At 46.6% G+C, this 26,025-nt stretch overlaps 1 protein-coding gene across 5 annotated transcripts in view; it reads left to right on the top strand.

Moving 5' to 3' along the window:
- Window positions 1-26,025, top strand: part of CACNA1D (calcium voltage-gated channel subunit alpha1 D) — a 344,231-nt gene that overhangs the window by 290,326 nt on the left and 27,880 nt on the right. For 3 of the 5 annotated variants that reach the window (XM_043886198.1, XM_043886200.1, XM_043886201.1), the window contains 9 exons: window positions 5,871-5,915; window positions 6,329-6,457; window positions 8,715-8,780; window positions 10,753-10,844; window positions 19,630-19,789; window positions 20,383-20,510; window positions 20,646-20,742; window positions 25,228-25,330; window positions 25,643-25,744. In XM_043886198.1, the coding sequence (XP_043742133.1) occupies window positions 5,871-5,915; window positions 6,329-6,457; window positions 8,715-8,780; window positions 10,753-10,844; window positions 19,630-19,789; window positions 20,383-20,510; window positions 20,646-20,742; window positions 25,228-25,330; window positions 25,643-25,744 (922 nt within the window). The remainder of the gene's footprint in view (window positions 1-5,870; window positions 5,916-6,328; window positions 6,458-8,714; window positions 8,781-10,752; window positions 10,845-19,629; window positions 19,790-20,382; window positions 20,511-20,645; window positions 20,743-25,227; window positions 25,331-25,642; window positions 25,745-26,025) is intronic. The other 2 variants (XM_043886202.1, XM_043886203.1) reach the window with 1 other exon arrangement.

Raw genomic sequence — 26,025 nt, 5'->3', positions numbered from 1 at the left:
CCCATGCCTCGACCAGGAGGGCCTGTTGCGGGCAGAACTGGCCCTGCCCACCTAGTCTGGCCCCAGTGCATCAGCAGACCTCTGTGGGTGTCAAGCGTGTGTGCCCCGGTTGAGTGGCGCCCTTTGCAGGGACGGGTGGAGCATGGGGTGGGTTTCTGTGTGCTGTGTGGGGCTTCCTGCTCCACGAAGCCAGCCTGGCCCTCTGACCCTAACGCCTGGCTGGGAACAGGTTGCCACGCTTTGCCTGGCTGACATCTGTGGGATTGTATGGTCCATCCTGGTGCCCAGACAGCCTGTATCAAATAAGGAGAAGGAGATCTCTATATGCCACTGCTTTGGGGGCCAGGCTGATAGTGGAGTATAGAGTAGTGGACCACTGGACCCGGGCCTCAGTTCCCTCATGGACCCACCAGGGTGAATGAGGTCTGCCCTCCCTGCTTCGTAGGTACATTGCAATGATAAAACGATAGGAGTATTTATGAATGTACTTGCTAAAAACCCCAAAGTGTTAGGGAGATACAGCATCATTACTTTAAATGTAGGTTTTCCTTGTAATAATAAGTGAAATGAACTGTAAGACATTACCGTGTTCTTGAGGATGTGAATTAAGCCTTGTGACACTCAACTTCATGCCATGACCAGGTACTGAAATATTATGTTGCTAGACTTAGGTACACAGATCCGCCAACCTCCATAAGCCTAGATGTCTATAAATTCCACTTTATGTGAAAATACTCCCCGAGTCAGGTATAAAATTGCCATTCCTAATGTGTAAATTATGCTCAGTTATAAAAATAATCTGATGCTGGGAGAACAGCAGGACCCTCCTTGGGTGGCCCTGGGCTCTCTTCTCAGTTTACAACCAGACATCTGCCTGCCTAATCATCTCACCGCATACAGCACTTACAGCCTCCATCAAAGGAAACTTAGGTGAACATTCTGGACCCAGACCCTTAAGTCAGAGGTGGTCTCTAACGCAAGTGAGAGTATCATAAATGATAGTTTGAGCAGGTCTCCTTGGAGTGCTGTCGTGCAGGTGGTGGAGTTCATACTTAGTTTCTGTGCACCAGGATGTGGCCAGGGTTTGTGCAGCAGGTGGACACCCCGACTCTCTAATGCCTGACCCCCGCTCTGGTGCACCCCCAGAAGCATTCGCAGCTTCCTGGCTGCCTCACTGTGTGCTGGGGCTGAGCCCACTGCACCTTCCCTCTGGTTCAGCCCTGCTCAGTGGTGTCTCGGACGTGTCCTCCTTCACCTTGCATTGGTCAGGAAAGCCACAGGTCTGTAAAAGCCCACAGACAGTTTTGTAGTTAGCATTTGACTCTGGGGTGTCTGTGCAGTACAGGCTTTCATTGGCATTCCATCAGGCTTTCAAAAATCACACCGGTCAACATCCTTGTACTGTTTTTCAGCAACTGTGACCTTTCCCCCGGTCAGATGGAGCCTGACACCAAACCTCCCTGAGCTGGGAGCAGTGCCAGGTCAACACCCTGGGCCAGTAGGAGACCTTAGGGGGCCTCAGCGTTTCTGTGCTGGGCCTCCATGTAGAAGGGATGCTCACGGCCACCTTCTCATTCACTCAGTCCTTCATCACATCTTTACTGGGCATCTGTGACCCGCAGGCCACAGCACAGAGACAAAGAGAGACGAGGTGTCCTTAACCTCTGGTGACATAACTCTCCCAATGTAACCAGTGGCTCCTCCACCCTGCCCTCTCCCACACCTATTTCTGCAGGGAAGCAGCACACAAGATTTCCCTGGTGGCCTGTCCCTTGCACTCCTGACTCAGCTGAGCATGAATATTCTTGGTCCATTGTTGGCTGTTTTTAGCTGCCATAAGTCATCATTTTTTGCAATGTTTAATTTGCTGTGCTCTCTCTCCCAACTTCTGTTGATCTTTTCTGTTGCCTAATTGATTTTCATGTTGGTTTTGTTTTTAGAAAATTGTAGCGGCAAGTATATATAAACATATATACGGTGAAGTCGTTAAAGCAAAAGCACTCAAAAGACTGTATTCTTGTCTTTGGCTTCCCCACCTTTGGTTTTCGCTGAATTTCACAGGAGTGCTGTGGGTCGTGGTCATCTAAATTGTTTGCTGTGCCCTATTTTGTGTCTCCAGCCTGGCACCTGAGCTGGGGCCATCTTGGTCAATCACACTTGGCTCTGTGACAGGCCAGCATAGTCACAGGAATGAATTGATCTGACCTGGAAATGAGCAGTCAAGCCTGCATTTGTGTTCTTTGTGAAAACAGTTTGGATGGCCCTTTCCATTGTCCTGCCTGCATGCTCACCCAACCCTCTTCATCCTGCTCCGTCCTCCCCAACACCCACCCAAACACAGTCGTGGTTTGACAGCTCTCATGGACTTGTCTTCATCACAGTTGGTCATCACATCATCAAGCTGCTAAAATGTCAGATGAGGACTGGTGGGCTCATTTTTGCTTCTTCTTTGATGCCTGTTTGTTCCTTGAGTGGAGAAATGACCCAGCCTCATATTCTCCATAACTCCTTTCGCTGACATTGAGACTTCACCTTTATCATTGCTGCTGGGGAGGCAGCACACTTGTTTAGAAGCCGTGTCTGCATTGTTGGCACTCAGGAGCAACAGAGGGAGCTCACTCCCAGGGACCTCAGAACTGTTGCTGCCTTGTCATGGGCCCAGGTGGACCAGGTGGCCATAGCTACCCTCAGTCTCTTGTTCTGAATCAACAGTCAGGTTGCTCAGCCCTCCATGCTGTATGCTCACCCTTTTCCAGGGACCAGGTAGCTGGTTTCTGGAGACAGACTCAGCAATCCCCAATACAGAAGGCTTCTGTGCCAGAGGTATTACCTGTTAGGTCAGAAGTCAGAGGCTCCCCATAGGAATTCCCCAGGATGCCTCAGGGTAACTGGTTTGCTGAGATGCTGGCTTGCTTCCTGTCTGGATTGGAAAATGGCATCCTTTCAGTTTTTTTCAAGAAAAGATGAGATTTGATGCGTAAATGCAGACTGCTCCGTGTGCACTTGGGGAACTCAGGGCTCATTTGACTCCTGTAGCTACAGGGGGGTTAGCCCGGAGCCTACCTCTCAAGAACCTGCTTAGGAGCCCTGTGGGAAGGGGCTTTCCAGACCCTGGTGTATAGTTTGGCTTCCTAAAGCTGAGGGTCCATCCTCCTGTAGGGTTTCAGAACAAAGACTGGCATCTCAGGAAGGAGCTACCAAGGTCATCTAGCCCAGGTCCCAGGATGACACTGGAAATCCCTTGATTGAAAACTGGTCATTTAGCCCTCAGTGCTGTCTATAGAAGCTCCCTGGGGAGTGAGACCTTCCCTAGTGTCCTGGCCTCTAGGGGTATCCTGTGGTCGATCCCAGGAATCTGGCAGAGCAGTGTCTTGCTCATGGTCCATCTATACCCTTCACCAGCTCCCTGGGTTTGTGAGCCTCCTCCATCCCTCATAAGGAAGATGGGGATGGCCCTACTCAATTTGCATCCATCTGAGTACTGAACCCTCATCAACCCCAGAAGAACCCATTGCTTAGCTGTAACAGCCTGTGTGGGGCTTTTCTGGTGGCCCCACTCTGTGTGGCTGCTCCAGATCTAAAGGGAATGAGCTGTTGTGAGTGACAGGCTGAGTTGGAACCACCTGGGAGCTTTTAAAAATACCCAAAGCTTGGGCATACTCCAGGTCCTTTAAATAAGAATCTTTGGAGTAGGACCCAGGCATCAAAGTGTTAAAGAGCCCCAGACAGTTCCTGTGGGTAGCCCAGGGTGAGAGCTGGCCTGCCCTTTTCATCAGGCTGGCATTTGTAGTTTAGGAAAGCCGTCCTCAGGATCCCTCAGTTTGTAAGATATTTTGGCAACTTGCGCTTTTCCCTGAGTGCTACCAGTGACGTCCTCCCTGCCCAGCATAGCATGTGGGGGCCGGGGAGGGGTGTCCCAGGCTGCCCTGGCGATGCATGCAACCTGGTGTGCCGTTTGCCCTGTGCTTCCATTCTTGCATGTTATGCTGCCTTGTCCCTCCACAAATGCTCTCTCTTCCTCTTTGTTTTTTTTTTTGAACAAGACTACCCATGGTTTCATGTTTGTAGCCCAAGACCTGGCATACTTCAGAGACAGCAGTTGAAAAAGAGACATACACTTCAGAAGTCCGTTTGGCAGCTAACTTTGCCATGTCATCAGCGGGGTGTACTAGCTGTCATTCCTGGAGCAGGCTAGGGAGGGGTCAGCCAGGTCTCTCCTGGAGAGGCTTGAGCCAGGTCATGGCCAAAACGAGTGTGGTCCCTGACCACCAGCCTTTTATTCTCTTGCAGGTCTAACACAACATTGCAAAAGTATACCACCAAGTGTTGTCTTGTGCACACTCTGGTCTCCTTGAGCACACATACACGTGCACACACCACCTCACAGTCCAGCTATGTGGGTGAGACTGGAGCCCCCTGCACATAGCTCTGAGGGAGATGGTGTGGGAAAGCAGGAGAGCTTTGGTAAATGAAGACCTTCATTTGTTAAAGTCATTTTAAAAACCATCATCTGTCCCTTTAAGGAGATACAGTCTCTTTTGAGGTGAGATAATAGAAGGAATGTAAAAAGAGCATCCCAACTGAAGCAAGGACCCATTCCTAACCCAACCAGAACCTGTTAGTCCTGGCTTCATAATCTCATTGTTGAATTTCAGTTGTGAGGTGTCGTGCCCAAATACCTTATATTTTATGAATTTTACAGAGTTTTAGTTTTGGTCTTAGGAGGCAGCTGTAAACAAGAGTGAGCCTTCAGAATGGAGTTTTTCCTCTCCCCGTATCTCCAGGGAGGAGAACCCATCTGATTGTTGTGTGCATCCAGGCGTGCATGCGCATCCCTTAGCTATACAGACATGCCGTGCAGAGAGGCTCCCTAGAGGCCTGGAGAGCACCCAGCAGTTCATGGCCCCCCAACCAGAAGAGCCCCCTTCCTGTGCTGGCTGCCGGATAGCCCGGCCACTTCAGCAGAGGTGACCCACTGGAGGGAAGGCTGGCACTTCCCAACTCTTGTTCAGCCATTGTTGTTGAATTTGAAGATGCCTCCTGATATTTGTGAGTTGGCTTACAACCTCTTTGCATTCTCATAGTCACTTACTGAACCTCTGATAAGTGCCAGACGCTGTGCTGGGCACTGACTGGAGTGAGGTGAGGTCCCCGCCCCTGGGGGCTCCCAGCCTGAGTGGGGAGGCAGGTGAGCACAGGGCAGTGAGGGCTGGGGTTCTGCACCCTGGGGACTGGAGCCCAGCCAGAAGCAGTGCTGAAGAAGCCCAGGGTGCGCTGGTGCTAGGCTGCTGCTTCCCAGGAGTTGTCTAGAGCCGAGCCTTCCCAGCGGGGCTGTGACAGCTTCAGGGGGGGTAACCAGCCCCCCTCCCATGTGCTCCGACTCAGCCCCACCCAGCTCTGTGGGTGCAGATTGGAGTGTGGGAGGTTTGAGGACCGCACGCAGCTTCCACTCAGTTTTCCCTGCTTGGTAGAGTCATCCTGTTCCCCAGGGTTAGGAATGGTTTCCCTCAGAGCAGTTCGTTGCACAGACGCACAACCCCGACTAAGAAAATAGAATCCCACCCTGCATTTCTGCGTGTGGGGACACCTGAGGTCTTGCAGCATTATCTTCTACTGGACGTCTGTCAGCCACTTAGACCATCACGTCCTGGGGTGCGGATTGGCAAGTAGTGTGTCCGAGCTTGCATCAGTGGCTGCCCGCCCTCAAGTCCAGCTCCAGGCAGTGCCGTGGCATTTCCTCAGGGAGAGAGCACATGGGTTCTCCTGAGACACAAACCACAGAATGTTTAGAAGTGGGGAGGGACCATTCTCCTGAACCCCAGCTTCCTTCCCAGTTCATTAATGCATTTTCAATCTTTGATTTCTTAAAGCCAACTGAAAGTGAAAATGTCCCTGTCCCAACCGCTACACCTGGGGTAAGATCAGTGACTAGTCCCCGGGGGGCTGGGCCTTTCCCTTGAGTTTATTGGGCCATGTCGAGTCCTCCACTAGTTGTTCTGTATTCTCCATGATTGGCCTTCCAGAACAGTGTCTGCAGTGGTTTGCATTCATCATCAGTGTCCAGTACTCTTGACCAGCCCAGCGTCCTCCTCTTAACACTCTAGACCACGTGGACATGCATGTGCTGTGTGGACGCAGTTTTCCAAAGCTCTGTGTTGTTAGCATGTAACTTCTCCTTTCATATCATGCTTTGTAAGGTGCAAAGGCCCTAGAAACACATCTTTAATTCTTACCTCTGCCACCTCTGTGTGCATCTGTTGCTGTTTTTCTGAAAGTGTTGCATGTTCTACTTTCCATTGGGTTTGACCTCTCCATGATAACCCTTCAGAACTCTGAAGAGAGCAATAGAATCTCCATCACCTTTTTCCGTCTTTTCCGAGTGATGCGATTGGTGAAGCTTCTCAGCAGAGGGGAAGGCATCCGGACACTGCTGTGGACTTTTATTAAGTCCTTCCAGGTAAGAGCCATGGCAAGGGCTTCTTTGTCTTTGAAGATCATGTGTAAGTCGGCGGTTGTCCCCTATCATGGTGGATCCACCCTCCCTTCTGCAGCACCACTGTGACCCTCAAGGTCCGTGGAGGACGTAGAACGCAGAAGAGACCTCTCCAGCATTGCTTGGGAAAATCACTTAGGATGACTTGCTTAAGGAAGCAGAAGAAAGAGCAGTAAGGACCCAGAGCTGAGATCTCTGCAGCATTTCCAAGGCCAATAGAGATACGGGGCTCCATGCCCCTCTGTCCTCCCCAGGATGCCCAGGGTGAATGCTGACGTCTGAGAGAGGGAGGGTCAGAGGATCAGAGGCTTCCGATCCCTGGAAGCCTCGTAAGGATGCCAGAGTCCAGTCTGGTGGCTGATCTGTTGATAGATACAAAGTCAGAGACCAACTGGCCTGGGCCAGCACACTGTCCCCCATCCTGGGCTGTCCTCTGCCTGGCAGGATTGCATAGTGAAGGGCATCTAGGTAGAAGCCAGGTGCCCTTTGTCAGCAGTACTCTCCCGGCTGTGCCAAACAGAACCCAGCTTCTCCTGTACCGTCTGGCACCCCACACCAGATGTTCCAGTCTTTCAGACTTACTCCATCGTGAAGGGCCCTGAATCTTATCCAGAAGTACACCACTTGGGGAGTTTGTAGATGCACACAAACATTAGAAAATAAGTCATGGCTCTTCATTTCTTTATCTTTTGACAATTTTTAATTCAAAAGCTATAAATGCTCACATTAACAAATGAAGTTATCCAAAGATACACAGAGGACAACCCACCCCCACGTCTCAAGTAACTGTTGTTAATATCTCAGGAGACATTTTTCCACAGTGGGCAGATTTTTAACAGGTAAAGAGGAGAAGGTGTGCATTTGGGGAAGGAGGTCAGTCCAGAGACTTGAAGGAAATTCACGAGTCCTGTTGGGGAAAATGAGGTTGTGGAAGGAGCCAGGCTGCGACTCTGAGAGAGGCAGGGCCAGTGGGGGTCCCAGGCAGGTGAGCTTCGGTCCTAGAAAGGGATTAAAGCCTAGACTGTTGTTATTAATACAGAGCACCAATGTTTGTGACTGAGCTGCTATAAAGATAGAATGATTCAAGCAATAATGTCATTCTTCCTTTTTAAAAAGGTTTTGGTCACTATGGATCAATTCATGTCACCAAGTAGCGGACCGTAAAAATTGAGAAGCTGTGCCAACAAAATTCTTCAACACTTATCTAGGAGAAAATGCATGTTGGTATGGCAAGGACAGCCTGGAACTAACCCTGTGGGGCTGTTAACCAGCCCAGCTGTCACGATGGTGCAGCTACTCTGGGCCAAGCTGGCAGTCACAGACCCAGACCTGGCACAAGTTGGGAGGTTTTTAGCCACTGGCTTTCTGATGACCTTTCTCAGATAGGAGAACAAGTGGAGGTTTTATGCATGTGAGCTTGGCCTTAACAATCTGGGCACTCCCTGGAGACATGCTGAGCACATGGACATATTCTGTCACCTGAGATGAGGGAGAAAAGCATTTGAGGAGCCTTGGCTTAAAAGACCAGGGGTCTGTCTGACTTCACACCCATGCTTTTATTTGATGTTCCTAAGGAGAGCCCAGGCTTGGCCACCACACGGCTAGCTCCTTTTCTTCCCTGGCCCAGCCCCCAGCTCTGCATTTCTTTCAAAAAGGGTGCATTTTAAGAAAAGCGTCTTGCTTTCTATAGCCACAGCCAGACAGTGGTTCTTCCCCTCTGACCCAGTAATTCCACTCCTAACACTTCACTCTAAGGAAGTACTTCAGCAGACACAAGGTGATTTTGCATAAAGATGTTTCTTTGCAAAATAGCTGCTTGCCCCTGCTGCAAACACACCCACAAAAGAAGAAAGCAAGCAAGCAAGCAGTTTGGAACCATTTTATCAATTACAGTCGTTTCACAAAGGAATCCAACAGTAAATTTAAGCATTATTCTGAGAGGTAACGCTATTTAGGAGCAGGACGCACTGTTGATGACCGTGGCCAGCACATCATGCCTGCAGCTTCGTAACCCAAGGTGTATGGGCTGCTGTCCTCAGGGCTGAAGCTGTGCTGGGGTTTAAAAGCTCTTCTTCACTACTGATGTCCTTTCCGTATAGCATGGAAAAGAACAGAGGGTGTACTCTATGTGGGCCTTCAGTTTCTCCCCTCCCTGCACCCCGAGCCATCGGCGCCAGGGGGCAGGAGGCTCATGCTGACCCAAGTGCTTCCTGTCTTCCAGGCGCTCCCATATGTCGCCCTTCTCATCGCCATGCTGTTCTTCATCTACGCGGTCATCGGCATGCAGGTATGCTCCAGCACCTCTCCCCTGGATCTCTTTGCTGCATCGCCCCAGCATGCTGCACTTGGGACAGGTGGACTGGAAAGGCAGGTCATGGTTTTTGAGCCAGGCTTGGCTGCTAAAGAGCAACAAAGTTGAGAAAGACTTGGCCCTGCAGGAGAGGGCTTGTACCAGCGAGAGCCTCAGGCTTAGAAGGGCCTGAGGAGGTTAGAACGTGTCAGGGGAAGCTGGGTTTAGGGCACTCCCCACCCCCGCTCTGTGTCTGAGGAGAGCAAACTAGTGGAGAAAACCCACAGTTGAGTGTAGCCACGGCCTGAGCGCAGTACTGAAAGAAGCCATAATTGTCCTGTTTTCTGCGCCACCGTTGCTAAGAGGATACTGAGTGATACTAAAGTCTGTTTATCATCTGAAAGCATTTCAGATGCTGGGGCTGAAGTGAACCATTATCTTGCCTCAGAAGCACCCTTCTTAAAAGAAGCATGGAAGCAAGCCCTTCTGTGACCTGGGGCCTGCTCTCCAGCCCCTCATGAGGTGTGAAGAGGGGATAGGAGCTCACTCACAACTGAGCCCTAACATGAAGTAGCCGGGTTGGGGGCAGAGCCTCTGTGGGGAGAGGGAGGTGGAGGAGTCTGTGGTCCTGGACACCCCCCACCCCGGGGTCTCTCTGCCCTGCTGTCCACTGATTCAGGTCAGGGAGTGCTGTGATGAGAAGGAGGAGAAGTATTCCAGTAGCAGAGAGTGGTGGTCCCTACTTTTGTATTCTTAAAGCAGAGAAGCGTGTGCAAGTCACCAGGACTCACCAGGGGCTTTACTTGTTTGTTTATTTTTAATTGAGGGATAATTGCTTTACAATCTTGGTTTGATTTCTGCCATACATCAACACGAATTAGTCATAGCTGTACACGTGTCCCCTCCGTCCTGAGCCTCCCTCCCACATCCCACCCTTTCCTACCGCTCTAGGTTGTTACAGAGCCCCGGCTTGAGTTCCCTGAGGCATACGGCAAATTCCCATTGGCTATCTATTTTACCTATGGTAGTGTATACGCTTCCATGCTACTCTCTGCATTCATCTCACCCCTCCTTCCTCCACCAGCACCCCCACCCCCCCGCCCTTGTCCATAAGTCTCTTCTCTGGGTCTGCGTCTTCATTGTTGTCCTGCAAATAGTTCATCAGTACCACCTTTCTAGATTCCGTATCACCAGGGGTTTTGAATGAAGAGTCAGTGTGCTTGAGCCCCTGTATGTCAGCAGCTTTTGGTGCTCTGGGCCCCGAAATGTCTTTTATGCCGTAACGTCCTTGTGTAAAACTTAAGTGTCACAGAGAACTGCAAACCACATCACACATACCACCCCATGTTCACTGGAGAATCTTTGCTGGGCATCAGGCTCTTCCTAAATGTCAGTCGGCTTCTATAATCTCTGTGAGTGACGCACTCAGTAACTTCTCCTGGCCCTTAAAGCAAAGCCCACCGGCCCCCCATGCTTGTCCGCAGCCTGTCTTTGGTCTGTCTGTCACACTCACTTTGGCTTCATTTCCCGGAGTACCCAGGCCATGTTGCTTCTGCTCCTTTGCAGGCCGTGCTCCCTCTGCCTGGAGCACCCTTTGCCCTCCTTGTCGCCTGACTGGCTTCTCCTTACCCTTCAGTCCAGTCCTTAACCTCACTCCTCCTGGAGGCCTTCCCTGGCCCCAGCCCCCAGCCTCGGGGATCCCGTGGAGCTGGACCAGCCGAACTCCCATTGGGAGGGCTGCCTGTCCGGTTATTTCTGCATCCCTTCCCCAGGGTGGAACGTGCTGAGCTGAGGGTGTGCCCAGTGGTTAGAACAGAGCCCAGCACATCTCAGTGGGATGAATCAAGTGCCAGGCATTTTGGGTATTGACCGAACTTGAGTTCTAAATTCACATGTGGGGGGCTTTTTTGTTTTTTTTCCTCTATATGATAAAATTTTTTCGTTTTCCCCTAACAATTTCTGTCTCTAGATGTTTGGGAAAGTGGCCATGAGAGATAACAACCAGATCAACAGGAACAACAATTTCCAGACCTTTCCCCAGGCGGTGCTGCTGCTCTTCAGGTAAGTCCAGTCCTGAGCTGGTGTCTCTGGCTTTGGGCTCCAGAGCAAAAGAGGTTCTTAAAGCAGTTGGGTCCTAGTGGGTTTTTGTATTTGTTTTGTATTCTTACATGGACATGGTAGCATTTTAGTCACAGAGGAATTTTGCTGGCTTTCGGTCATTCACATTGTGATTGGCTTAAGGTTTTCCACTTGGGAGTGAATGAGTAGGTCTCCTGAACCACTGGGGCGGTATGGAGTGTGTGCTTACACATGGGCGCATGCACTCAAACAACCAGGAAAATGAAAATTTAGCAGGAACATGGAGGCCTTTTGCACAGTCAGTGGGGAGCATTGTGAGATGCACAATTTCAAGCTGTATGGGATTGTTTTTAACTCTTTTTAATAACTTTGTAAACAGAGTGTCTTGAAGTGTGAGAACTTCTAGAAACCCTACAGGTAATTCCTATTGACTCTAGTGACTGGAGAGCAAGTTCTTTGTAAGTTAGTTTCCAGTTCTTTTCTTTCAACAGAATTGAACCGGGGAATCTAATCAAGCTGTCAGATGTTAGGTTGCTAAAAATAATAATCATTTAAAAATTATAGTGTAAGTGTTTAGTTGGAGGAGCTAAGATGGCGGAGGAGTAGGACGGGGAGACCACTTTCTCTCCTACAAATTCATCAAAAGAATAACTGAATGCAGAGCAAACTTCACAAAACAACTTCTGATCGCTAGCTGAGGTCATCAGGCGCCCAGAAAAGCAGACCATTGTCTTTGAAAGGAGGTAGGACAAAATATAAAAGATAAAAAGTGAGACAAAAGAGCTAAGGACGGAGACCCGTTCCGGGAAGGGAGTCTTAGGCGGCCTTGCTTGGGCTAGGGTCCGGGCCTGAGTGCCCTGAGGACAATCGGAGGGAGCTTCTGTGAGGTGCCAACTTGAACTGTGGGAGACCAAAAGAGAGAGAAAATTAACCGGCCGGAACACACTGCCAGCCGTTCGCAGAACAAAGGGACGGAGAAAGTCCCGAGAAGAGCTCGCAGGCTGCGGACCGGCCCAGCCCCGCCGGAGGCAGGAGGCAGGGGGGAGGGGAAGGTCGCGGTGAGACACAGGGCGCAGGCACCCGACCAGCGCGGGCGGGGACTGGGGCTGGGGACGCGGAGGGCGGAAGGCGCGCGCACCCGACTGGCGCCAGCGGAAACTGAGACTGGGTCCGCGGAAGGGAGTGAGTGTGCCACACCTGGGGATAGCGCGCCCATCAAGCCCCTCGCTGCCTGGACCGCTCTGATGGGGAAGGCACAGAGAGCGGGCGCAGCTTTCCCTTCCGCGCTTTTGTGTAACACCCGAGGGCTGGAACCTCGCGCAGCGCGGGGCGCGCTCCATATAGAACAGCCGGGAGCCTGAGCAGCGCAGACGGAGAAAGCAGCGTCAGCCGCTCCCGGCAGCGCCAGCCCGCCCCCGCAGGGCCAGCCCCTCCCCGCAGCGTCAGCCCCTCCCAGCAGCGCAAGGGAACTAGCTACCTGAATAAGAGTCCACCTCTGCCCGCCTGTGTCAGGGCGGAAATGAGGCTCTGAAGAGACCGGCAAACAGAAGCCAAATAAACAAAGGGAACCACTTCAGAAGGGACTGGTGCAACAGATTAAAATCCCTGTAGAAAACACCGACTTCACCGGAAGGGCCCTGTAGATATCGAGAAGTGTAAGCTGGAACGAGGAGCTATCTGAAACTGAGCCGAACCCACACTGACCGCAACAGCTCCAGAGAAATTCCTAGATATATTTTTACTTTTTTTTTTTCTAAGTAAGGAAAAAAAAAATTTTTTTTCTTTTTATATTTTTTCTTTTTTATTTTTTCTCTTTTATTTTCCTTTAAAATTCCCTATTACGCCCCCATTACTCCTTAACTTTCATTTTCATAGATTTTTACGATTTTTTTAATTAGGGGAAAAAAAATTTTTTTTTTCTTTCTTTCTTTTTTTTTGTTTTTTTTTTCTTTTTTTTCTTTTTCTTTTTTTTTCTTTTTTCTTCTTTTTTTTTCTTTCCGTTTTCTCTTTTATTTTCTATTTTTCTTTTTCTCTTATTTCTTTTAAAGTCCTCTAGTACTCCTCTACTACTCTTCATTTTCATTTGCACTACACTATAACCTTACAAAAAAAAAAAAGAGAAGCCCTATCTTTAAACCGAAGATTATTCTCTCCCAATCTTGACTCTCTGTTTTCTACCTCAGAACACCTCTATTTCCTCCTTTCCCCTTCTCTTCCCAATCCAATTCTGTGAATCCTTGTAGGTGTCTGAGATACGGAGAACACTCTGGGAACAGACAGCTGCGGAGATCTGTCTCTCTCCTCTTGAGTCCCCCTTTTTCTCCTCCTGCTCATCTCTATCTCCCTCCTCCCTTTTCTCCTGTTCATGTAACTCTGTGAACCTCTCTGGGTGTCCCTAACGGGGGAGAATCTTTTCGCCATTAACCTAGAAGTTTTATTATCAGTGCTGTATAGTTGGAGAAGTCCTGAGACTACAGGAAGAATAAAACTGAAATCCAGAGGCAGGAAACTTAAGCCCAAAACCTGAGAACACCAGAAAACTCCTGACTACATGGAACTTTAAGTAATAAGTGACCGTCCAAAAGCCTCCATACCTACACTGAAACCAACCACCACCCAAGAGCCAATAAGTTTTAGAGCAAGACATACCACGCAAATTCTCCAGCAACACAGGAACATAGCCCCGAATGTCAACATACAGGCTGCCCAAGGTCACACCTAACACATAGACCCATCTCAAAACTCATTACTGGGCACTCCATTGCTCTCCAAAGAGAAGAAATCAAGTTCCACACACCAGTACACTGACGCAAGCTTCCCTAACCGGGAAACCTTGACAAGCCAATCGTCCAACCCCACCCACTGGGTAAATCCTCCACAATAAAAAGGAACCACAGACCTCCAGAATACAGAAAGTCCACTCCAGACACAGCAATCTAAACAAGATGAAAAGGCAAAGAAATACCCAACAGGTAAAGGAACATGAAAAATGCCCACCAAGTCAAACAAAAGAGGAGAAGATAGGGAATCTACCTGAAAAAGAATTTAGAATAATGATAATAAAAATGATCCAAAATCTTGAAAACAAAATGGAGTTACAGATAAATAGCCTGGAGACAAAGATTGAAAAGATACAAGAATTGTTTAATAAAGACCTAGAAGAAATAAAAAAGAGTCAATTAAAAATGAACAATGCAATGAATGAGATCAAAAACACTTTGGAGGGAACCAAGAGTAGAATAACGGAGGCAGAAGATAGGATAAGTGAGGTAGAAGATAAAATGGTGGAAATAAATGAAGCAGAGAGGAAAAAAGAAAAAAGGATCAAAAGAAATGAGGACAACCTCAGGGACCTCTGGGACAATGTGAAACGCCCCAACATTCGAATCATAGGAGTCCCAGAAGAAGAAGACAAAAAGAAAGGCCATGAGAAAATACTCGAGGAGATAATAGCTGAAAACTTCCCTAAAATGGGGAAGGAAATAGCCACCCAAGTCCAAGAAACCCAGAGAGTCCCAAACAGGATAAACCCAAGGCAAAACACCCCAAGACACATATTAATCAAACTAACAAAGATCAAACACAAAGAACAAATATTAAAAGCAGCAAGGGAAAAACAACAAATAACACACAAAGGGATTCCCATAAGGATAACAGCTGACCTATCAATAGAAACCCTCCAGGCCAGATGGGAATGGCAGGACGTCCTGAAAGTAATGAAAGAGAATAACCTACAACCTAGATTACTGTATCCAGCAAGGATCTCATTCAGATATGAAGGAGAACTCAAAAGCTTTACAGACAAGCAAAAGCTGAGAGAATTCAGCACCACCAAACCAGCTCTTCAACAAATGCTAAAGGATCTTCTCTAGACAGGAAATGCAGAAAGGTTGTATAAACGTGAACCCAAAACAACAAAGTAAATGGCAACGGGACCACACCTATCAATAATTACCTTAAATGTAAATGGGTTGAATGCCCCAACCAAAAGACAAAGATTGGCTGAATGGATACAAAAACAAGACCCCATATGCTGTCTACAAGAGACCCACCTCAAAACAAGAGACACATGCAGACTAAAAGTGAAGGGCTGGAAAAAAATATTTCATGCAAATGGAGACCAAAAGAAAGCAGGAGTCGCAATACTCATATCAGATAAAATAGACTTTCAAATAAAAGCTGTGAAAAGAGACAAAGAAGGACACTACATAATGATCAAAGGATCAATCCAAGAAGAAGATATAACAATTATAAATATATATGCACCCAACATAGGAGCACCGCAATATGTACGGCAAACACTAACGAGTATGAAAGAGGAAATTAATAGTAACACAATAATAGTGGGAGACTTTAATACCCCACTCACAACTATGGATAGATCAACTAAACAGAAAATTAACAAGGAAACACAAACTTTAAATGACACAATGGACCAGCTAGACCTAATTGATATCTATAGGACATTTCACCCCAAAACAATCAACTTCACCTTTTTCTCAAGTGCACACGGAACCTTCTCCAGAATAGATCACATCCTGGGCCATAAATCTAGTCTTGGAAAATTCAAAAAAATTGAAATCATTCCAGTCATCTTTTCTGACCACAGTGCAGTAAGATTAGATCTCAATTACAGGAAAAAAAATTGTTAAAAATTCAAACACCTGGAGGCTAAATAACACGCTTCTGAATAACCAACAAATCATAGAAGAAATCAAAAAAGAAATCAAAATATGTATAGAAATGAATGAAAATGAAAACACAAGAACCCAAAACCTATGGGACACTGTAAAAGCAGTGCTAAGGGGAAGGTTCATAGCATTACAGGCTTACATCAAGAAACAAGAAAAAAGCCAAATAAATAACCTAACTCTACACCTAAAGCAATTAGAGAAGGAAGAAATGAAGAACCCCAGGGTTAGCAGAAGGAAAGAAATCTTAAAAATTAAGGCAGAAATAAATGCAATAGAAACTAAAGAGACCATAGCAAAAATCAACAAAGCTAAAAGCTGGTTTTTTGAAAAAATAAAATTGACAAACCATTAGCAAGACTCATTAAGAAACAAAGAGAGAAGAACCAAATTAACAAAATTAGAAATGAAAATGGAGAGATCACAACAGACAACACTGAAATACAAAGGATCATAAGAGACTACTACCAGCAGCTCTATGCCAATAAAATGGACAACTTGGATGAAATGGACAAATTCTTAGAAAAGTATAACTTTCCAAAACTGAACCAGGAAGAAATAGAAGATCTTAACAGACCCATCACAGGCAAGGAAATCGAAACTGTAATGAAAAATCTTCCAGCAAACAAAAGCCCAGGACCAGATGGCTTCACAGCTGAATTCTACCAAAAATTTAGAGAAGAGCTAACACCTACCTTACTCAAACTCTTCCAGAAAATTGCAGAAGAAGGTAAACTTCCAAACTCATTCTATGAGGCCACCATCACCCTAATTCCAAAATCAGACAAAGATGCCACAAAAAAAGAAAACTACAGGCCAATATCACTGATGAACATAGATGCAAAAATCCTTAACAAAATTCTAGCAAACAGAATCCAACAACATATTAAAAAAATCATACACCACGACCAAGTGGGCTTTATCCCAGGAATGCAAGGATTCTTCAATATCCGCAAATCAATCAATGTAATACACCACATTAACAAATTGAAAGATAAAAACCATATGATTATCTCAATAGATGCAGAGAAAGCCTTTGACAAAATTCAACACCCATTTATGATTAAAACTCTCCAAAAAGCAGGAATAGAAGGAACATACCTCAACATAATAAAAGCTATATATGACAAACCCACAGCAAGCATCACCCTCAATGGTGAAAAATTGAAAGCATTTCCCCTGAAATCAGGAACAAGACAAGGGTGCCCACTCTCACCACTACTGTTCAACAGTGTTGGAAGTTTTGGCCACAGCAATCAGAGCAGAAAAAGAAGTAAAAGGAATCCAGATAGGAAAAGAAGAAGTGAAACTCTCACTGTTTGCAGATGACATGATCCTCTACATAGAAAACCCTAAAGACTCTACCAGAAAATTACTAGAACTAATCAATGAATATAGTAAAGTTGCAGGATATAAAATTAACACACAGAAATCCCTTGCATTCCTATATACTAACAATGAAAAAACAGAAAGAGAAATTAAGGAAACAATACCATTCACCATTGCAACAAAAAGAATAAAATACTTAGGAGTATATCTACCTAAAGAAACAAAAGACCTATACATAGAAAACTATAAAACACTGATGAAAGAAATCAAAGAGGACACAAACAGATGGAGAAACATACCGTGTTCATGGATTGGAAGAATCAATATTGTTAAAATGGCTATTCTACCCAAAGCAATCTATAGATTCAATGCAATCCCTATCAAGCTACCAACGGTATTTTTCACAGAACTAGACCAAAGAATTTCACAATTTGTATGGAAATACAAAAAACCTCGAATAGCCAAAGTAATCTTGAGAAAGAAGAATGGAACTGGAGGAATCAACCTGCCTGACTTCAGACTCTACTACAAAGCCACAGTCATCAAGACAGTGTGGTACTGGCACAAAGACAGAAATATAGACCAATGGAACAGAATAGAAAGCCCAGAGATAAATCCACGCACCTATGGACACCTTATCTTTGACAAAGGAGGCAAGGATATACAATGGAAAAAAGACAACCTCTGTAACAAGTGGTGCTGGGAAAACTGGTCAACCACTTGTAAAAGAATGAAACTAGAATACTTTCTAACACCATACACAAAAATAAACTCAAAATGGATTAAAGATCTAAATGTCAGACCAGAAACTATAAAACTCCTAGAGGAGAACATAGGCAAAACACTCTCCGACATAAATCACAGCAAGATCCTCTATGACCCACCTCCCAGAGTATTGGAAATAAAAGCAAAACTAAACAAATGGGATCTAATGAAACTTAAAAGCTTTTGCACTACAAAGGAAACTATAAGTAAGGTGAAAAGACAGCCGTCAGATTGGGAGAAAATAATAGCAAATGAAGAAACAGACAAAGGATTAATCTCAAAAATATACAAGCAACTCCTGCAGCGCAATTCCAGAAAAATAAATGACCCAATCAAAAAATGGGCCAGAGAACTAAACAGACATTTCTCCAAAGAAGACATACAGATGGCTAACAAACACATGAAAAGGTGCTCAACATCACTCATTATTAGAGAAATGCAAATCAAAACCACAATGAGGTACCATTACACGCCAGTGAGGATGGCTGCTATCCAAAAGTCTACAAGCAATAAATGCTGGAGAGGGTGTGGAGAAAAGGGAACCCTCTTACACTGTTGGTGGGAATGCAAACTAGTACAGCCACTATGGAAAACAGTGTGGAGATTCCTTAAAAAACTGGAAATAGAACTGCCATATGACCCAGCAATCCCACTTCTGGGCATACACACTGAGGAAACCAGATCTGAAAGAGACACGTGCACCCCAATGTTCATCGCAGCACTGTTTATAATAGCCAGGACATGGAAGCAACCTAGATGCCCATCAGCAGACGAATGGATAAGGAAGCTGTGGTACATATACACCATGGAATATTACTCAGCCGTCAAAAAGAATTCATTTGAACCAGTCCTAATGAGATGGATGAAGCTGGAGCCCATTATACAGAGTGAAGTAAGCCAGAAAGATAAAGAACATTACAGCATACTAACACATATATATGGAATTTAGAAAGATGGTAATGATAACCCTATATGCAAAACAGAAAAAGAGACACAGAAATACAGAACAGACTTTTGAACTCTGTGGGAGAAGGTGAGGGTGGGATGTTTCAAAAGAACAGCATGTATACTATCTATGGTGAAACAGATCACCAGCCCAGGTGGGATGCATGAGACAAGTGCTCGGGCCTGGTACACTGGGAAGACCCAGAGGAATCGGGTGGAGAGGGAGGTGGGAGGGGGGATCGGGATGGGGAATAAGTGTAAATCTATGGCTGATTCATATCAATGTATGACAAAACCCACTGAAATGTTGTGAAGTAATTAGCCTCCAACTAATAAAAAAATTAAAAAAAAAATTATAGTGTAAGTGTTTAAAAGAGAGAAGACAACAAAACAAACATCCCTTTATAAGGAAAGAATTGATGTGCTTGTATCCAATGGTTGATGCATATCAAAGGGAGTTGCGGCAGGTCCTCCACTTACTGATACAAGTTGCATTTGAAAATAAATAGGATTTTCTTTTTTTTTTTTTAATTTTTAAAAGGAATTCTAATCTTTTTTTTTCAGTTTTATTTATTTTTTTACTTTACAATATTGTATTGGTTTTGCCATACATTGACATGAATCCGCCATGGGTGTACATGTGTTCCCCTTCCTGAACCCCCCTCCCACCTCCCTTCCCATCCGATCCCTCTCGGTCATCCCAGTGCACCAGCCCTGAGCACCTTGTATCATGCATCGAACCTGGACTGATGATTCGTTTCATATATGATAATTTAGATGTTTCAATGCCATTCTCCCATATCATCCCACCCTCGCCCTCTCCCACAGAGTCCAAAAGACTGTTCTATACATCTGTATCTCTTTTGCAAAAAAGAAAAAAGAAATAGGATTTTCAGTTTAGGAATTTTGACTAACTCAACCTGCCTTCCTCCCAAATTACTTAGGTTTTGATCTAATTGAAAAATATGTTTTCTTAAAATTTCTTGAAGGTCTAAGCCTTATATGCCTTCTTTCTTTCTTTCTTTGATCCGGAAAAGGTGTGCGACAGGGGAGGCCTGGCAGGAAATCATGCTAGCCTGCCTCCCGGGGAAGCAGTGCGACCCCGACTCGGATTACAACCCTGGGGAGGAGTACACATGTGGGAGCAACTTCGCCATCGTTTATTTCATCAGTTTTTACATGCTCTGTGCATTTCTGGTAAGTGATCAGAACTGCCTCACACACCCCTGCACTCCTCTCATAGACAGATATTCATGTAGCATTTGGGATTCGGACCAATGATATTGCCCCATCAAAGAGCTGTGGGGTATCTTATGCTGATGAGCACTCAGACTCTACTGGGCAGTTGAGGTTTCTGCTGAGTGAGACGTGTGTTAGTATAAGCACCTTTGCTGTAGTAGGGGTTTTGGTGCTCGCTAACAGGCTTCACCACTCCGGCTTCTTAGGGCTGCTGGTTCTTTTATAAAATTCTCAAAGCCACTGCACATAGCAGTGACTTAAGACAGCAAGTTATTTGGTGCAAATTATAAAACTCCAGTGTGTTTCAAAAGATCAGACTATACCTACTCCCCTCCCCACTTCAGCTCACCTCCCGGGACTATACCCAAGCCATTTGGGAAAGCTGGAAGCCTGCTTTTTTCTTAATTGTTCTTTAGAATGAAAGTTTTTCAACCTCTCTGGGAGAAATGGGTCCAAATGTCTTGTGACCCTTATAATCAGGAACCACTCACTAGGATTGAACCCAGCTAATCTCACTGCACCTGAAACTTCCCCCCAACTGGCTTTTACAGATCATCAACCTCTTCGTGGCTGTCATCATGGACAATTTTGATTATCTCACCCGGGACTGGTCTATTTTGGGGCCTCACCATTTAGACGAATTCAAACGGATCTGGTCTGAGTATGACCCTGAGGCAAAGTAAGTGGAAAAGAATTCCGTCTGGCTCGCATGAGCTGTTTCTGGGTGTTGGCTGTGTTCCTTGGGGAAGGTGGGATGGCCTGCAAGCCCGGATGAGTGGTGCTGCCCTGCCCTCATGCTGTGCTTTGCCTCCAGGGGAAGGATCAAGCATCTGGACGTGGTCACTCTGCTCCGCCGCATCCAGCCTCCCCTGGGCTTCGGGAAGCTGTGTCCACACCGGGTAGCCTGCAAGGTGAGAGTCTTGTTGGCGCACCTGAAGGCCCCTTGTAGGAACTCCCCACTTTAGTCAGCACTGATTAACTTATGTTCTACGGAGCCTGCCGTCAGGCGCTGGGGGGTGCTGAGATGAGTGTTATGTGGTTGCCGTCCTTGAGGAGCTCTTAAATGTATAACTCTCAAGTCACCCTTTTAGCCAATGGTAAGATTAGGAAGGGAATTATGTAATTTGTCACTGGTTGGGAGAAGGGAGGGAATGATGACACTTGGATCAGGTCCAGCAGGAGAGAAGTAGGAGTTTGTCAGAGCGGAAAGAGCATCACAGAAGGGGAGCCTAGAGAGCCCAGACAGGGAGGCAGGAGAACAGGAAGTGGCTGGTGTGGCTGGGACACAAGAGAAGGTGGCAGAAGGCCTGAGGCCCAAGCTGAGCGTAGCTGCGCGAAGCCTTCTGTGTCATGCTGAATCTCACGGAAGGAACATGAGTTGACGTCCGTTCTAGAAAGTTGACTCTAGGCAACAGAGGGGTGAACTGGGGACAGGAGAACACCCAGGAGAGCTGTTGCATTATCTCACTGTGACACACATCAAGAGCCAGAGGGAGGGCAGGGGAACAGGCATGGAGGGGAGGGCTTGGCTTAGGGGTCTGCTTAGGGAGTAGGATGGAGAGGACTTGGTGACCTGGACACCTCCTAGCTTGTATGATGGTGTACATGGTGACCCTTTGCCACCAGAGCCCCCTTCCCAGTGAGTGGGCATCGAGCAGTGGCCTCTCAGGGGTGGACTCAAGTCTCTTGCTAAAACCACACTCTTTGTCAGATGGGACTTGAACCCATCTGCACCTCAGATTGAGACTTGAACCCACAATCCCTGCCTTAGGAGGGGACTCGAACCCACTGTCTCTTAGTTTAAACCACTCACCTGGGCTCACTGAAACTCAGGTTTTTTTGTCTCGATGTAGAAAGAATTCAGTGTGAGGCAGAGTGGTTGGCAAAGAGTGAGTTTATTAGCATAGGATGCTTGTGAGAGAGGGGGCAGGCAAGGGAGCACAGCCCCGAGAGCAGAGAAGTTTACATTTTTATAATCAAAGGAAAAGTAGAGGAGAGAAGATCCCCTTTTTCCTCATTTTTAGGTAGATATCAAGGCTTATACCCTTAGTTCCTCTTTTAACCTTTTATGGTGTAACCAGGACCATCATCAGTTCAGTTCAGCTTAGTTCAGTCGCTCAGTCGTGTCCGACTCTTTGCGACCCCTTGAATTGCAGCACACCAGGCCTCCCTGTCCATCACCAGCTCCCGAAGTTTACTCAAACTCACACCCGTCGAGTCGGTGATGCCATCCAGCCATCTCATCCTCTGTCATCCCCTTCTCCTCCTGCCCCCAATCCCTCCCAGCAGCAGGGTCTTTTCCAATGAGTCAACTCTTTGCGTGAGGTGGCCAAAGTACTGGAGTTTCAGCTTCAGTATCAGTCCTTCCAATGAATACCCAGGACTGATCTCCTTTAGGATGGACTGGTTGGATGTCCTTGCAGTCCAAGGGACCCTCAAGAGTCTTCTCCAACACCACAGTTCAAAAGCATCAGTTCTTCGGGGCTCAGCCTTCTTCACAGTCCGACTCTCACATCCATACATGACCACTGGAAAAACCATAGCCTTGACCAGACTGCCCTTTGTTGGCAAAGTAATGTCTCTGCTTTTTAATATGCTGTCTAGGTTGGTCATAACTTTCCTTCCAAGGAGTAAGCATCTTTTAATTTCATGACCGCAGTCACCATCTGCAGTGATTTTGGATCCCCCAAAAATGAAGTCTGACACTGTTTCCACTGTCTCCCCATCTATTTCCCATGAGGTGATGGGACCAGATGCCATGATCTTAGTTTTCTGAATGTTAAGCCAACTTTTTCACTCTCTTCTTTCACTTTCATCAAGAGGCTTTTTAGTTCCTCTTCACTCTGCCATAAGGGTGGTGTCATCTGCATATCTGAGGTTATTGATCTTTCTCCCAGCAATCTTGATTCCAACTTGTGCTTCTTCCAGCCCAGCGTTTCTCATGATGTACTCTGCATATAAGTTAAATAAACAGGGTCACAATATACAGCCCTGACGTACTCCTTTTCGTATTTGGAACCAGTCTGTTGTTCCATGCCCAGTTCTAACTATTGCTTCCTGACCTGCATACAGGTTTCTCAAGAGGCAGGTCAGGTGGTCTGGTATTCCCATCTCTTTCAGAATTTTCCAGTTTATTGTGATCCACACAGTTGAAGGCTTTGGCATAGTCAATAAAGCAGAAATAGATGTTTTTCTGGAACTCTCTTGCTTTTTCGATGATCCAGCAGATATTGGCAATTTGATCTCTGGACCATCATGGCAGTGTTTAAATCATTAACACTTATTAACAAACGGGCGGTAATATACACTAAAACAAGATAATTGATCTCAGGTTTTGGTATAATATCCCCTTTCACCTAGTTTGTTTCCCCTTTCATCTATATTCCTGTCATGGCTACATGCAGAAGTGGTACTCTTCAACTCCTTGACTTGGTGTACTAAGACTCAGATCCAATACCTACTGTCTGGTACTTTACATATGTACATTGTTGCTTGGTTACTGGATTCTCTTCTTGAGTGGCTGTCGGCTTAAAACAGTCTCCCAAGCTCGCTTAGAATTCCCTTTCTGTCTTTAATGCCCTAGTGGGATTTTTAAGCTAAGTATTTAATTATCCCACTCCATTCCTATTGCCACCTCACCCCATTCCTGACGTTTTCACATCAGACCATGCTCTCTGCGAGCTCTCCTCAAGATCTGTTTTTTTTTTCAGTAGAGTTCGTGTCAAACCACCTGGAGTCAGATGTAGAAACAGAAGATGACCCCCCTCTTTTTAGAGGAGAAATGTGGGGGTTTGTCTGTTGAAACTCTGCTGTGTAGAAATCCAGCCAGACTGTGAAACACCTGGTCCCCTCTTCCCACAGATCTGATGGGATTCAGGGTCAGGGGTTCACCTTACCCTCACAGGGGTGCTAGGCTATCTCTAGACAGAACCGCAGTAAAGAGTGGAGTCTACAGTGTATTTCAGGCTTTCAGAGAAATCTGAGCCAAACTCATCATGCCCTGCCCTGGAAGTCCAGAAAGCTCCATTGGGAAGTCCTTGGGCTTCTTGCCCAAGTCTTTGCTTCTCCTCATCCTGGACTCTCGATGTTGGCACAGAGAATAAGCCATGGATGTTGACTTTTTCCCATAGATTTCACAGTACCAGGCTCTTTTCTGCTTTCCAAGAACAAGATGAGTTCTAGCTCATGGCTATTGTTTTATGTTTGCATTTGCAGACCCTTTTATGTAAAGGATCTAAGTAAGGACCTGTGTAAGTAAAAATGGACTCCTTTGTACTCTTAGGACAAAGCAGTTTGCTGATTCAGAAATTTACCAGGAGATGCAAGTAAATATGCAGGCTGTCCAAGTAAAGGCATGCGTTGGAGAAGGAAATGGCAACCCACTCCAGTGTTCTTGCCTGGAGAATCCCAGGGACGGAGGAGCCTGATGGGCTGTTGTCTGTGGGGTCACACAGAGTCAGACACGACTGAAGCGACTTAGCAGCAGCAGCAGTCCAAGTAAATGTGCAGGCTGTCCTAGGACTAGGAATTCAGGTAGGGTGAATCCTGTGTACACAAGGTGGTAGTCCATTGATAGGGAGGAGGAAGAGGTTTTAACACCTTTCTTTTGGGACACATTGTCAGCGGAAAGTAAGAAATGTGACACTACTAGTAATTCTAAGCACTGCTTTTTTAGCGCTTACACCTGCCAGGCACCCAGCTGAAGTGTCTGTGCCCTTAGTGTCTATGGTATCCTTTAACCCTTGCACAGCACTTGGCTATGGGTGTGTCATCTGCATCAGCTGGGGCCAGAGAGGGTGTTTTCTCTCATTCTCGTCCTCTCCGGCTCTCAGGGCTGGTGTTACAGGGGCAAAGTGAGAGAAGACAGGAGCAGGACATTGGGGATCCAGCTCTGCAAGGCCAAACCCTCAGAGGAACCACATGAACTTGTACAGAACACTCCACAGTGGTCTCTCCAGGGCAGGGTCCTTGAAGGACACTCCCCAAGTTAGGAAAAGTAATGGACTTCATTGGTTGAGGACCCTTGTCTCAGACTCTGTGCCTGGCTCAACATGCCTGGTATATCATTTTACCCCCAAACAGCCTTAAAGATGTGTCCAGAGTGGAGGCTTGACCCCAAACACAGGGGAGCCAGCTGATGAGAAGGGGGAGAGGAATGCATAAACAGTAGGGGACTAAACAGTTTTTAAAAGACAAAATGTATCTTCTCAGTGCCAGCATTTGTGCTTTGTCAGCTCAGAGCCCCTCAAATGGTAGGTGCCTCTCGATGGCCATTAAGTTGAATCAAGGAACCATTAGGAAGGTGATGGAGAGAATAAACAGAAAATAAATGGAATGGACTGCAGCTGTCATCAGTTGTTTGCATTCTATCAAGAGACTTTTCTTTCTGTTTGCAGAGACTGGTTGCTATGAACATGCCACTCAACAGTGATGGGACAGTCATGTTTAATGCAACTCTGTTTGCTCTGGTTCGAACGGCTCTTAAAATCAAGACTGAAGGTGAGCCCTCCCTGGAAGCAGGACAGGTGGGAGAAGAGGAAGGGGAAGCCATATCCCACCTTGATTCTCACGTGGACCTCCTCTTGTCAGACGGCCCCCCAGAGGGGCGGGGTGGTGCATGTAACCAGGACGTCTGTGCTGGGCCCACTGGCCAGGCCAGCCTCCTCCACCCTTCTCTCCTCCCTTCATGCGTCACTTTGTCCCAGAAAGCTGAGAGGTGGCTCGTGACACTGGCACCTCTGGTGAGAACAGAGAGGCTTTGCAGGGGAGAAGAAACAAGGCTTATTCGCCTCTCTTGCATTTTGAATCCAGGGAACCTGGAACAAGCTAATGAAGAACTCCGAGCTGTGATCAAGAAAATTTGGAAGAAAACCAGCATGAAACTCCTTGACCAAGTTGTCCCTCCAGCCGGTGGTCAGTGCAGTTTCTTTCCTAAGTAGCTCTTGGCCAACATGTTGGTTTCAGTGCTAGTCTCCTGGAATCCCAGCGTGTCTGCAGAAGGCTTTTGAGGTACCAGCCAGAACATTGAGGCCAGAAGCTAAAGAAGGCCCTTATGGCCAACAGTGTAATGATTTGGGGTAACATGAAGACCATTGCAGACAAAGGAGAGGCTTCAGTGAGAAGGAAACTGAGACACCCAGATGGCTGAAGCAGGGGTTCTCTTGTGGGTGGAGGAAGTCATGTTAGGAGAACAA

The sequence above is a fragment of the Cervus elaphus genome, chromosome 24 (genome assembly GCF_910594005.1).
Source record: "Cervus elaphus chromosome 24, mCerEla1.1, whole genome shotgun sequence".
Lineage (NCBI taxonomy): Eukaryota > Metazoa > Chordata > Mammalia > Artiodactyla > Cervidae > Cervus > Cervus elaphus.
This window is presented reverse-complemented; position numbering and strand designations above follow the sequence as displayed.